The sequence below is a fragment of the Pipra filicauda genome, unplaced genomic scaffold (assembly GCF_003945595.2).
Source record: "Pipra filicauda isolate LSUMZ 115617 unplaced genomic scaffold, ASM394559v2 scaffold90_size2875636_pilon, whole genome shotgun sequence".
NCBI classification, from domain to species: domain Eukaryota; kingdom Metazoa; phylum Chordata; class Aves; order Passeriformes; family Pipridae; genus Pipra; species Pipra filicauda.
The window spans coordinates 635,106-649,433 of record NW_024105098.1 but is presented as its reverse complement, the minus strand read 5'-3'; the positions used below and the strand labels follow the sequence as shown (position 1 = coordinate 649,433).

Sequence of the window (14,328 nt, the reverse complement as noted above, 5' to 3'; positions counted from 1 at the left end):
GCCGCCCCGCCGCGCCGCGCGCCCACTTCCGGCGCCGGAGCGGGCGCCGATCGGCGCCGCGGGGCTTTGGCGGCGGCGGGAGCGGCGGCGATGGATTTGTTCGGGGACCTGCCCGAGCCCGGCGGCGCCGCGGGTGAGGCCGCGACCCGCGCGGGGCCGCGCCGCCCTCCGGCCCTGCCCGGGCCCGGCCCGTGGCCGCGCCTGGGCCCGGCCTGACAGGCCGCGGGCCCCGCCGGGCCTGCTGCAGCTCGGCCCTGGGTAACGGGACTCCTGCAGGGAGCCTGAGGGGCGAAGGGGAGGGTGAGGGGGTGGGTTAAATATCACTAGAGAAATTGCAGGGTTTGAGGTTTTTTGGTGGTTTTCTTTTCACTTGGAACTCGGTCCCCTGCGGTTTAGACCGTGTTGGAGCCTTTTCCTTCCCCGTACTGCTGACGAGCGTTAAGATGAGCTCAGTGGATTGCTAGCAAAAAAAAAAAAAAAAAAAAAAAAAAGGCTGTTTTCTAGACAAAAGTTCATCTTAGCCCCAGGCTAAGGTTGTTTTCCTTGTGTAGCAGCTGTCAAAGTTTGAGATGGGGAAAAAGGTAGCCCAGGCTCTCCTGGTTTACCCCACCTGTGCTCGCTGGGGGGGGGGGGCAGTCCTTCCAAAAACCACCCCCAAAGTGCCTGCAATGGGTCCTGACTCTGCCCCGGTGCCTCGCAGGGAAAGATGTCCAGAAAGGGCCTCTGCTCTTTGAGGATCTCCCGCCATCCAGCAGTGCCGACTCAGGTATGGGTGCTCTGTTCCTGCCATTACTTTGGCTTTCCATGTTTTCTGCACCAGCATCTCTTTGAGATGAAACCTGTGTAAACCCTGTTGTTTGTCAAACAGGCTTAAGATAGTGGGGTTATCAGTACTGGTGTGCAGACCAGCTGCATCCTGTATGGTTTTAAAACCGGGGTGTTATAGATGTTCCACTTGTATTCTGTAAAACGTTTCATAGAAATGTTCCCTGAAACAAATGCTTACATTTGTTAAATATCACTGTTGTTAAATATCAGGCCTAGGTTTGCCTGACCATCCAGTGAGACAAGTAGAAGTTTGGCTCGCTTTGGTAAACTGACATAATTTGTGTACCTCAGGAGGGACAGATATGGAGCATTGTTCCCTCGAAGAGACAAAGGTATTTAGTTCTTTCTGCCTTTTTCTTGTGCTCCAGGAAAAGGAGGCTCTTTGCTCTTTGATGATCTCCCACCAGCCAGCAGTGGTGACCCAGGTAAGGAGCTGTGTCACTCACCAGCCTCTGCTGAGCCACCCTTCTCAGGAAAGCCCACGATGCAGCCTGTTGTGTTGGACACACAGCAAGTTAACCTGGTGTCCGGGTCAGCTGACACTGGTCGTGGCAATCTGTTTGTGCCCCAGTTGTTTAAATCAGAATTCTGGCTCTGAAAAAGTAAAGTTAGGCCTGTTTCCAGAAGTACATCCCTGTCCTTTGGGGACCCCCCCATTGTCTGTCTGAAAGCTCCCTGTTTTGGGAGGGAAGGTATGTGTGTGCCCTGGTGCTGCCATTGCCCTGGCTACATTTCTACTGTGGGCACAGGCTGCCTCCTTGTTCCTTGCTGAAAATGGCTTCAAACCCAGACTCCTGCTCTGTCAAGGCTTTCTGCATGCAGCCATGTGTTTGCTTTCATCTGGGAGGAGGCAAGCTAATTCACTATACTGTGTGAGACTAAATCTTCAGAAAGAAAAGGCCAGAGTTCTGACATCATGGGAATCAGGTTTCGCTTGCTAGCTTTAATTTGTAACCTGCCTTTTGAACCACCTAACAAATATGCACATTCAGAGTAATAAAATGTTTCTTTGCATTGTTGTGGGCAGAGTTTATAGCGAAAAATAATAACAATAATAAATAAATTAGAAGTATTCCAACCTGTATTGTTAACTTCCTGAGCAATTAACCCCCAAAAAAGGCTGGTAGCTAAGAAAAAAACCAACCTATGAGTTGTTGGGGAGAATCAAAGAGTCTGCCAGACAAACACAGCTGTCCTGTGTCTGAGGTGGAGTCACACAGCGTGAAGTGGTAAAATCAGCACTCCCTGGGTTGGGCAGCAATGTGTGCCATGGGTTGTACACACAGAGGGAAGCTCTGTGTGTGCATTTGTGGTTGGTTAGGGTTCTTGTTCTGGGCACTTAATGCTGTGTGTGTGGGCTGAGTGTGCTTTGGTATAAAAGGACTTGCTGCTGAATTTATGCAAGTAAAACAGAGCTGGAACGTTTCAGCCACCTGCATTTTTGCTTTCTTTCAGCCTCCAGTGCTACTGAGCAAGTCTCATCAGCAGGGAGCCAAGAGAAAGGGCAGAAGAGAAAGTCCTTGGAGGAGGATGAAGAGAAGAATGGCAGGGAAGAACTTGTGGAAAAGAAAGTTTGTAAAGGTTTTCAGACAATTTGAAAACGAATGTACTCAATTTGTACTTTTAGCATTGGGCTGAGTAAGTCCAGAACAAAGCTAAGCTTTGGTTCTTCAGTCCGCTTGCCCTTTCACTCTCTTGTGGGGAACAAACTGCTGCAGGGCTCTGTGGAAGCTGCTCAAGCTTCCTGGCACTCTCTGCCTTCTTCGCCTGGGCCTCCCTACCATCCCTGCTGAAGTAGGAGGAGCTGAGCAGCAGGCACCTCAGCACTGGCAGGATAAGTGCCTGTGCTGCCAAGAGGGAGATTAGGTGTGGAACCTCGAAGGCTAGAGCCACACCAGTTTCTTTTGCCACATCCGCAAATCTCCCTACTGACTGCTAAGGAAGCCAGAGAGGGAGAGAGAGAGAGGCTTGATTCATACAGGGCCTTTGATTTAAGTGCCTGTGTGCTGTGTTGTGGCTTTGGGAGTAAGATGTGTTCCAGCACACAAAGGAAAGGACATGTTCTAGGAACAGCAGACCTGGATTTCCTGTCCTTAGCACCCTCTTTAAAGAGGGTGTTCTACTTAATCTGCAGGTTCAGTGCCACATGCTTCTCCTGCCCACCCTGTCCCCCACCCCTATTTGGTAAGAGCTCTGTCTGATGCCCAGCAGTCCTGCTTGGCTGCAGCTGCCTGCCAAAATTAGCTGCTTTTAGAGCTGCTGACCTTGGGGGCATGTAAAAACCCATGTTACAAAATAAAATGCCAGATATGTTTTTGCACTAAGAGGACCGCGGTGCCAGGACAGGGTTCTGAAAGCTGAGAATGTCCTGATTTTTTAGCCTTAGCTGAGGAGACGAAGGAGTTTGATTTGCGTGCACGTGTCTGCTTTGTCCCCCTTTAGGATCAGTGGATGTTCTTGGACTGAAGGGTTACGTGGCAGAGAGAAAAGGTGAGAGAGAAGACATGCAGGATGCACATGTCATCTTAAACGATATCACCGAGGAATGCCGGCCTCTGCCCTCCCAAATGTAAGTGGGCCCCAACTGCTAGAACAGCTTCATGGGGATGAGGGTGCTCCAGCTTGCTTCAGCTAAGCCCATGAGATGATCCTTTTTGCTTTGAGCAGGCACTCGCCCTGCCTGTGTTGTGCTGTGTGGTTTGTTACTGGGAGACCTGCGATGAATCATCGCTGGCTGTGCTGCCAGGCAATCCACAGGGCTAGTGTAAACAAATACATTATAGTAATGTACATATTGTAAGTATATATATTATATATATTATATATACATAAGAAATATATATATTGTAAGTATAATGTATTATAACAAATACATTATAAGTAATCAGGCCTTGCCTGGGGGCTTATAAATGTGTAAAGCTCAAACTGTGGCAATGGAGAATGCTGGAAGAAGAGAAGGTGGATGTCAGAAGTCTCTCATTTGAAAAGTTTAAACCTCCAAGCAAAGTAACTCATCTAAGTGTGTTTAAATGGGAGTGTGTGTATTTGAAGGAATGTTCTCAAACATCACCCTGATATTGGACTTAGCTTCTGAACAAATACTGTCTCAAGAGCTCTGTGTGCTGAGGGTTCCGAGTTTCTTGTCTGTAGCGTAGGTGGAACAAGTTTAGGCAGGTACTGTAGGATTGTAGATGTCTGTAGTGCTGGGGAGTTGCAGTGTCCTTGAGGTGAAATGTTTCTCTGCTTTTATGCCAAGTTGTGATCTATATGCTCTTCTGCCCTTCATTTTTTTGCGGAGTGGAAAATTACAAGCAAGTTCTCAGCTCGGTGCTAGAACATGTAAACCATGTAAATGTGAACTCAGACCTGCTACATTTGTGCCTTGGAGAGCAGGCTTTATTTGATCTGGCTGACACAGAGGAATGTTATGGAGAGGAATGTACTCAATCCCACCCTCTGGCTAATGGCCTTTCTTAGCCTCTTTCTGCTACTTTTTGTTTCCTCACAGCACCCGTGTCTCATATTTCGCCGTTTTTGATGGCCATGGGGGAGTCCGAGCCTCAAAATTTGCAGCACAGAATCTGCACCAAAACCTGATTAAGAAATTTCCTAAAGGTGAGAGGAATGGAATAAGGGCTGTAGGACAACCATCCCTTTTTGAGGTGCCACATTGTGGCAGTGGGAAGGGAAACTGATGTGTTTGGGTGTAGTTCTATATTTCCCATCCCTCGTTCCCAGTGGGCTTGCAACACTGCACTGCCTCTCAGGGAAGAGGGCTAGAAGCCTTTTTGGCACAAGGGTGCAAGTAACCCATTGTGAACTGCTAAGTGAGTGTGAGATGTGCTGTTGCCAGTTTTAGCAGTGCCACTTCATGTGTGAAAATACTCCTCTGGTGGAGAGGTTCATGTCGTAAACTCTCCGTACACGCTACTGCACAGATTTCTGGTAGGGTGAGCCCAGGATGTGCCCCAGCTGCTCTGCACAGGGTCTGAGAGATGCACTGAGGTCCACTGAGTGTTGGATGAGCAAAGGGATGGACTGGGATAGGTCAGATATGTTTTGGTTGGAGCTTAGTTGCCGTTTTCTCTGTCTGGCAGGTGAGGTGGTCAGCGTGGAGAAAACTGTGAAGAGATGCCTTTTGGACGCCTTCAAACACACAGATGAAGAGTTTCTAAAACAGGCATCCAGCCAGTAAGTGCAAATGCTTTCTGTGCGTTTGTATTTCTTAGCGTGCATCTCCAAGGTCTGAGTTATGAGCAGGGCAGAGGAAACCTTGAGTCGTGTCTGTGCTTTGGCAAAACTCCACACAGCTCCATTGTGTCAGGCTGTGACTCTGCCAGCTGAGTGCTTGCTAGAATTAGATCACGGCATGTTCTGGTCTTACTCTGTGGTAAGTGGTCTGTAGGACCCCTTAGACTAAAATACACATTCATGGTGAAGGAAGGAAGCAAAACATGTCCACCTCTGTCCTTACCAGGGCATCTTGTTTGCCTTCTTTTTAAAGACTTGCCATGTTGCTAAATTGACTTGTCCCGGTTGACTTGCCTAAGATGGGATCTTAGAGGCCACTGAGCGCAGCTTTCTTTAGAGCTTTGTTTGCCAGGCTGGAGCACATCTCTGAGGTGGCTTTTAATGCACTGTATTGAAAGACCTAACTCTCCCAATGTAAGTTTGTCTTGCTTTCTTGAACTCTTTTGAAAACAGGGATGTTGATGGAGAATGTCCCTCTGTGGGGTAAATGCCAGCCTGCCTCACTGCTGGGTGTGCAGTGCCAGGCACCCTGACCTCTCAGTCTGCCCTGAACTGACACACCAATTGTGTGGACTAGGGAAGATGTAGATTGTATTTAAAATAGTCACTTTGTTACCAATCCTATCCACATTTGCAGGTTTTTTGTTTGTTTGGGCTTTTTTACTACTGTTATTTCATAGTGATACCTCTATCACTGAGGGAGAGACTGTTGATGCATTTGATTCCGAGATTCCATGAAAACTTTCAGTTTAAAGTAAATCGCAGACTGGCTCGGTCTCAAGCCTAATCAGAACAGCAAGTTTGACCAGGCAAAAGGAAGCTTCCTTGAGTCTGTTACAATAGCATCATTCCCAAACCAGCCTCTGGTCAGAAACGTGACTTGTGGCAAAGGCACTACAGAGGATCACTAGTGATAGTTGTATTGACGATTAAATGAATCATCCTCATTCTTCATTCACACCTTCAAATTAGGAGAAACTGGATAAAATATATCTGGAAATCAGTCTCCCAAAGCTGATTTCAGTGAAGAGTGGCATCATGGCTGGGCTTCTTTGTGGGGAAGACTAGTCTGGCAGCTGTAATCTAAGAAATGCTTCTCATTTTACCTAGAGCTCTAGAGATAAAAGCTTAACTACAGCAAGTGAAATACCAGGAGAGCAACTGAGTGAGTGGTGTTGCTGTTGAGGTGAGGTGGGGGGGCAGAGGTACTGTTAAAAAAGGAAGGCAAATGTAAGCAAAAAAGAAGGCAGCTCTGCTGCAGGGCTGACTGTGCCTTCCTTTTGCTGCAAAGAAGGAGCCTCCCAAGGAGGAGCATGGGGTGCTTGTTTGCTTGTGATGCTATAGGTCCTGGGCAGTCATCAGAGCTGAGCCTGCTCTGCTCACAGATGAGGTTTCCTGGGAGCTGAGTGTGAGGAAGGGTTGGGGTGGGTGCTGTGTCTGGCAGTATTTACAGCACCTGGGCATTGGCTGTGCACTCAGAAGTCAGTGCTCTGTGCAGTTCTGCTGTCCTTGTCCAGTTTGCTGTTTACCACCCTGCTTGCAGGCAGCTGCTGGGGGCTTGTGCTGCCTGACTGCTGCGTGTTGGCACTCTTCCTTGAGTCCCCAGGAGCACTCTGTGACTAACTTCTTCAAGAAGCTTTATTCCCCCTTAGTTATCTTATTTTTGTTCCCTTCAGGAAGCCAGCTTGGAAGGATGGCTCCACAGCTACTTGTGTCTTAGCTGTCGACAATGTTCTCTACATAGCCAACCTCGGGGACAGCCGGGTAAGCAGAATGGAGAAGCCCACTGCTGGCAGCTTTGTTCCATACAGAGCTTTATTTGCCCTTAAGGACGAGGTATTTGTGTGGGATGTCCCAGTTGCCATGAGCTCCCCAGCTGTTCCTACAAAGCATCTTGTTTTGAGTGGGTACAGGGTACTTCTGTGTTGTCTCCCATAGTGTAAAATAACTGTGTGTAGAAGCTCTCTCTTGGTGGTGCTAAATATCTCACAGTATCTAGAATAGCATATTTCAGTTGGAAGTGGACAATCATCTGATCCACTGCCTGACCTGTTCAGGGCTATCCTAAAGTTACAGCATTGTCCAGATGCCTCTGGAACACTGACAGTCTGGGGGCATCAACCACCTCTCCAGGAATCTTGTTGCAGTATTTGATTATTTGCTCTGTAATGTCCAGTCTGAACCTCCCCTGGCACAGCTTTGAGCCGTTCCCATCAGATCAGCACCTCCCTCTCCACGTCCCCTCCTCAGGAGGCCGCAGAGAGTGATGAGGTCACCCCTCAGCCTCCTTCTCTCCAAACCAGACAAACCCAGAGCCCTCAGCCTCCTCCCAGGACACGTCTTCCAGCCCTGGCACCAGCATGGTTGTCCTTCTCTGGACACATTCAAGTACCTTCACATCATCTTTGATGATGGGGCCCACCCTGGCACACAGGGCTCCAGGTGAGGCCACACTAGTGCTGAGCACAGTGGGACCATCCCTTCTCCTGCCCTGCTGGCTGTGCCATGTGAGATGCCCCCAGGATGCCTTTTGCCCTCCTGGCTACCACTGGTTCCTACTGAGCTGCTGCCAACCAGGATCCCCAGATCCTTTCTGCAGGGCTGCTTCCCAGCTGTTCCTTTCCCAGTTTATACCTGTGCTGAGCGTCACTTGGTCTTGGGCACAAAATCTGGCACTTGGACTTGTTAAATTTCATGCCACTGACAGCTACCTGGTCTGGATCTATCCAGATCCCTCTGCAAGGCCTGTTGTCTCTCCAGAGTCAACAGCACTCCCAGTTTGTCATCAGCAAACTTGCTAGTGGTACGATCAACTCTTGCATCGAGATCACTGATGGAAGTACTGAACAGCACCTCCCATGGTGGACTGAACCCTGAGGAACACCACTAACCCAATGTAGCCCCATTCACTGCAACTTGGGGCTCTCTCTCCAGTTGTTGTTGCTGCTGTTGTATTGTTGTTTACTTAGGATGGTCTTTTGTCAGCACAGGCGATTCTATGTCGTTACAATGAAGAGAGTCAGAAACACACAGCCTTAAGCCTCAGTAAAGAGCACAATCCCACCCAATATGAGGAACGTATGCGGATACAGAAAGCTGGGGGCAATGTCAGGTAAGTGCCTGAAGGGTGTAAGTGAGCAAAACTAAACCCTGGCCTAATACTAGGCCTGAGCACTGGGTTGTGGCAGTTTCCTGAGCCCAGTATGCATGCTAGTGAGACCCTGGAGAGAATTTGTTGCTGCCTGTGGGAGGCACAGTGGTGCCTGAGGTGTGTAAGGACTTGGTGGTTGGAGTTGGTTGATGGGGGCTGGTTTTCCAGAGGCTTATGATGGCCAAGGCAAGACCCCTGTGAAAGCCTGGCAGTGGGATACCAGCATGGACATGCTTAAGCTTCACCTACAGACTTGGACCTACAGACCTGGACTGTATTGCTGAAGAAGTTAGTGCTTTCTGCACACTGTGATGCTGAACAGAAGTCATTGCCTTGCCTGCAGCATGACTGCTCTCAGCTTGTCCTGTGAGAGGGGGATGGAGGGCATGAGAAGCCCTCGATGTCAGTTGGTGTTGCTCCCCTGAGGTTAGCTGATGCCCTGAGGCTGTCTTACAGTAGGAAGGAGGTTTCTGGAGTGAGAACCCTAATGTTCCTGTGCAAATAGGAGTTTGGGCTCTTTGGGGAGCTGTTGCCAAACACAGCAGCCATGTCTGATTTCCCTGGCTGGGTTCTCTCCCTTCTTTGAAGGCTGTTTCTTGATTTAATGGCATCCTTACAAAGAGAGGATTCAGTGCAGGTGAAGTATTGTCCTGCCTGTGGAGGCAGAATGCCCCCTGGGGTGGGGAGGGGTGGGCTCAATTCTGTCATGCTGCTGTGTCTGGAGCACTTTATTCCCCTTATCTCTGGAGAGCACACGCTGCTGCTTGTGCTTAGCACTGATCTATCTTTGCACACAGCAAAGAGATGGCCTAGTGTCTGTTAGCTTTTTTCAGAACTGGTCCCTGACTGCCTGGGAGCCTCTCCCACTGCTTGTAGTTCAATATTTTGGACCCAAGAGATAAGTCACAAAATGTGTGAGCATCAGATCTCTTCTCTGTGACGTGCCTTGCTTCTTACTTTTATCTCAAGCGGGGCTGCTTGGACTATGAGATGAATGAGCTTGTGTATTCCCAGAGGGCACAGAAGAGCCTTTTTGGGGAGAAGATGCTAGGTTGTTGGAAAGGTGAAGTGTGGGAAGCTGTTTCTATTGGCAACTTGGGTTAATTAAAAAAATTTAGCAAACCAGGCCTGATTCCTAAGGAGGATTGTAACTTGGGTTTCACAGAAGTGGTTGATGCTAAAGGCCAAGTGATCAGGAGAACATGCCATGGTTTTCACTCCTGGGAACTGCCCACAGCCGAGCCAGTCTGTAGGGTTTGGTGTCCTGATAGGCAGGGCACAGGGGGGGCTGCTGTCTCAAATCTGCTCTTGCCTCTGTCACTCTGTGCTTCTACGGAAGTGCAGTTCGCTAGATATCTTGCCAAAAAGTAATCTCTGTGTTCAAACCTATGCCTCTGGGAGTTCAGCTCACATATAACTCTACTTTCTAGGCTAAGCAGGACTTGAGTTAAAACAGAGAGACAGAAAACAGCCTTGAAGTCTCCTGACTTCATTTCCACCTCATCACTCGTTTCCCAGAGCTTCACACAAACATGCAGAAAGGGAAGGAGACTTTGAAGGGAAGATTTGAACTTGCTGGGGAAGTGGGTCACTATCTGTATGAGGCAGCTGAACGCACCATGAAGCGTCCCCATCAGGCAGTGCAGCAAAATACACGTGTGGGGAGGGCTTTCAGTGTTTTCTTTCCCTGTGCAGGGACGGAAGAGTCCTGGGAGTGCTGGAGGTTTCCCGCTCCATTGGGGACGGCCAGTACAAACGCTGCGGTGTTATCTCTGTGCCAGATATCAAACGCTGCCAACTCACACACAACGACAGGTAAAGCTGCCCATGCACTAGGGGTTGGCTGAGTCCCAGCTCTGCTCAGCACAAGTACCACAAGCTGCACAACCCTGTTTGCTCTGCTGTTGGGGCCAAGGCACTTCAGACTGATCCCCAGAATTAGAGGATGCTCTTACTGCTGATGTCTCTCTGCTCGTGTTCCTTATCAGTACAGTGGGATAATGCTGCTGCTCTGCCAAGATACTGTGAAGGCTCCTGTTGGAGGAACCAGCCTCATAGCAGTCACTAGCATACATGAGCCTTAGATGTTCTTTGTGCTCTAAGTTCACACAGCAGTGTTCAAGCAGTTGGTTAACGCTTGAGTTCTCAGAAGTCCATCCTGTCCAAGAGTTGTTTCTAGCAGCTGTAGTGCCCATAAATACCATCACGTTTAGCTCTGATATCTGAAGGTTTGAGGTCCTTTTCCACAGTATGATTGGCAGTGACAAATTGCAGTGAGCATTCGTGTCACTATGGCCCTACAGCCTCTCAGAGGTGAGAGTGTAACCCAGTACTGCTGCTTTTTCTGGGATTAGAGTTCCATATCAAGGGATCCACTAAAATATTTCTAAAGATACCCTGAGTATCAGGCTCTGAAATGATGTCTTCAGAGCTGTGTGCAGGCTGACCACCTCTGTGGGTTGGTTGTAGTTTTCCTTGTCTGGTGATTCTGGTTAGGGCTCCTGGTTAATACAGTTCCATGTGCAGGCAGGGAGTAGTGCACAGTGGGCTGTCTCCCCCATCCTAGGATCCCTCCTAGGATGCTGTCCTTGCCTTGGGCTTTGTATCCCTTCAACCTTATGCAGCCCGTGGCAATACTTTTTGTCAGTTTTCCCATCACAGTTCTGCTGCTTGCTTTTCTTTTGAATGTATGTATTTAAATTATCACATACCTCAGAAGTGTAGAAACGCAAAGGCTTTAAAGCGATGCACACAAAGGATTAAGCTGTGTTTCTCTGTTTCCTTGCATTAGTGGCTTCACAGGGAAAATATGTGAATGAAAGGGACTCAAAGGAAAGAAGCAGCTCTTAGAGAAACAATGGAGCTTTCCAGCAGGGTGTTGGATGTGATCCTGCTGGTGTTGGTAGGACTGCCAGGGTGTCCTGATCTAGGTCACACATTCGTTACCTGGCTCTTTGCCCTGTATTTTGAATTCCCTCAGCTCCATGAATAGTAGGTTCTGAAGGATTTTCAGAAAAGCTTTATGGTATCTTTCCTTTGCATTGGAGTGTGGATGTTCATAAAATAAATTGGAGGGATTTTGCTGTAGCTGGGGAGCCAAAGATTCAGCCTTGGAACCTGTCTCCACTTGATTTCCAGGTTCATTCTGATAGCATGTGATGGCCTCTTTAAAGTCTTTACACCAGAAGAAGCTGTGAACTTCATTGTGTCCTGCCTGGAGGTGAGGAGAATGCAACCTGGGGGCTGGGTTTGGCAGTGCGGGGGCATCACACAGACTTCTACCAGCGTATCCTCCCTTATTCCCCACATTGCCTGTGTTTGTTTTGCTTCCCCAAGCTTGGAAAATACAATTTGCTTGTACCTGCCTTTGCTGGGGGCGGTCAGTGTCATGTTTCCTTGTCTGAACAGGATAAGAACATCCAGATGAGAGAAGGGAAGCTAGAAGCAGACGCTCGATACGAAGCCGCGTGTAACAGACTGGCCAGCAAGGCAGTGCAGCGAGGCTCGGCCGACAACGTCACGGTCATGGTGGTCCGGATAGAGCACCGAGGGATGAGCTGCTGGTCCGGATAGAGCACTGAGGGATGAGCTGCTGGTCCGGATAGAGCACTGAGGGATGAGCTGCGGCGCACGTGAGGAGAGGGAGAGGTCTGTCCGTGTGCATATGTGGCCGAGGGAGGGAGGGTCCTGCTCTTCAGTGTAAATAAAGTTGGGTTTTTTTCTAATAGTCTTAGCTCACTCAGCTAGCAAGGTTTGCTAAGTGGCTGCCAATGTGGGTCAGCCTATGCAGACAGCTCCTGTCAGCCCTCTGTGAATGTCTTGGCAACCACAGTAAACCCATTTGGCAGGGGTGTAAGCAAGAGGCATCTGGGAGCATGAGCTCTGCCAGCTGTTTGAAACGGGGCAGTTCTGCTGTCCATTTCCCTGAGCAAGGTTCTGGGAGAGTCCTGAATTCTTAGGGCTCTGGGGGAGCTCCTGGGCAGACTGTACTGTACAGACTGTTGGTACTGTAGCCACCGGCTTGGGCTGTGGTGTGAGCTGTCCTCTTTGTGCTGGGAAGGAAATCTTTTGACTCTGAAGCTGGGCTGTGAGGTTGCCTGCAGCTGAGGGACACAAACACTGCTTGCAGAGCAGCAAGGTACCTGCCCTCTGCTTGCAGAACGTTTTGAGAGTTTTACCCCAATGCTGATATGGAAAACGTGGCTGGAGTTTGCTTGTGATATTTTTTTGGGAAAAGTGTTTTCAGCATAGACCTGCCAGGCAGCTGAGCTGCAGGCCTGCTCCTCAGGTAGCACAGACAAGCACAGAGCCTGCATCTCAGGTTTTAGGTACTTGTTGCTAATAAATGTCCAGTATCTGATCCTGACCCAGTGCCTCTACCAGCTGTTGCTGCAGACAGTGTGCTGTTTTCCAGAGAAAATTTGGCTTAAGACCAAATGACAGAATGAAAGCTAAATAGATTGGACCAAAGCACTTAAATTTCTGATTATGTAGCTCTCCCATGCCGTGGGTGAACGGGGGCAGGGAGGGAGGAGACCCCCCCCAAGGGGTCTCCGTGGGGGTTACTTGCACAACCTCCTTGCTCTGAGGAGGCAGTTGCAGTCCCAGGGAGGTGGGCAGGTTGATGCAGTGGTATTTGCCATTTTGTGCATAGCCCTGGACAGGGCTGTGAGGCTTCCAAGACTTGTTTCTGTTATCTGTATTCCCAGAACTTTGGGAGATGGTCCCAGATCCTGGGCTATCTGTTTAGTGGAGCACACAAAAGCTGTCCTGTTGTTTGGACAGGTGGGTTGACCATCTTTCATGGATTTCTGCTCCAGCACTAGTTGGTTGACACAGCCTGGCTCAGACTGACTCTCCACATCTCCTGCAGAGGACTGAGGAAGGAACTGGGTGTCTGGCGCAGGCTTTGGGTAGTGCTTGCCCTCTGCCAGCTTGTTCTGCTCCCAGCCATTCCTCTGTACTTTGATATAAGGTTGCACTGCAGGATGAGCTGAGATCCCTTTGTTAGCAACACACTCTGCTGCTTCTGCTCACAAAAGCCAAATTTGGAGAGCCCAGACAGAGTAACACAGAATTACTTCAGACTGTGTAGCAGAAGAAACCCTGATGGCAGATCTCAGAAGAGCAACTTGCCCTCCTTTCTCATCTCTCCCTTTTTCCACCTCGTGCACTGGGGAGGGCTCTGGCCATGCTGTGAGAGCTGAGCCATGCTCCCAGCTCTGTGGCTCCCTCCAGGAGGCCCCTCTGCATTCCAGTGTGAGCTGGTGAGAGGAATGTCAGCTTGTTCTTCTCTGACTGTCTTTCCTTCTACTCCCTCCTCTCAAAATGCTTCTTTCCTTCCCTTTAGGAAGAATTCAGAAAGCACAGCTCCAGTTAGGATCAGAATATGCAGCACTGTGGTACAACAGTGGTTGTTATGGTTAATAATAATTCCTGTAAAATGTCCATTTTTCAGGGCAAAGGGGAAAAGAAAGTGCTGTGGACCAGGTCTCACCATGGTTGGGAGTAGCCAGACACTTAGAAAGGCAGGTTCAGCCCCAGCTTTAGTGGAAGTAAAAAAATTACTTGCTTGAATTTCCTGGTAGGGTGGGGTCTGCAGGAGGTTTCCTGAAAATGCACTTGCCTTGGCTCAGTGCTCAAGCAGCATCCTGCTACAGAGGAGAGCTCCCAAGATCACCCTTCAGGCTGGCCCATGTGCAAGTGCTCTGCATACAGTTCTTCTCCCTTGGAGCTGACTGAGCTTCTGTCCCCTCCCAACAGTTAAATTACCCCTCTAGTACCTCCAAATTAATCAGCTCTTTCAGTTTTGTGTTTGAGTGCACTGGGCTCCTGATACCTCACAAGCACAGGACAGCTTACAGCTGGGCAAGCCCCACTCTTGAACAGTGAGTCCTTTTGTGCCTTTTCAGGTGTGTGTAGTAGGAAGAGAGGCAGCTGATCAGAGTGAGGCTCCCTTGGCTTATCATGCATGGGGACTGGGAGGTGATGCCAGGGCCAACCTCCTCGGCTGGGCAGGAGCTGCAGGGGCCTCATCCCTGCCAGGAGGCTGCTGCCCACCAGATCAGCTGTGGGAGAAGCACAGCTTTGCTTTCAGA

General features: G+C 49.4%; 1 protein-coding gene across 3 annotated transcripts; it reads left to right on the top strand.

The window, feature by feature from the left end:
• The first annotated feature begins 33 nt into the window (after nt 1–33).
• On the top strand, nt 34–12,590 carry LOC113989871 (ILK associated serine/threonine phosphatase). 3 transcript variants are annotated; one of them, XM_027724788.2, is made up of 13 exons: nt 34–133; nt 701–766; nt 1,197–1,253; nt 2,284–2,409; nt 3,271–3,397; nt 4,337–4,443; nt 4,926–5,019; nt 6,756–6,843; nt 8,070–8,191; nt 9,926–10,045; nt 11,369–11,450; nt 11,639–11,761; nt 11,826–12,590. In XM_027724788.2, exons 1-13 carry the CDS (start codon nt 91–93, stop codon nt 11,841–11,843), a joined length of 1,173 nt encoding a protein of 390 aa, XP_027580589.1. In that variant the 5' UTR covers nt 34–90; the 3' UTR covers nt 11,844–12,590. The 3 variants fall into 3 exon arrangements, with proteins under 3 accessions (XP_027580589.1, XP_027580588.1, XP_027580587.2); XM_027724787.2 differs by having other exon boundaries at nt 11,794–12,590; XM_027724786.2 differs by having other exon boundaries at nt 11,639–12,590.
• Nucleotides 12,591–14,328: the final 1,738 nt, after the last annotated feature.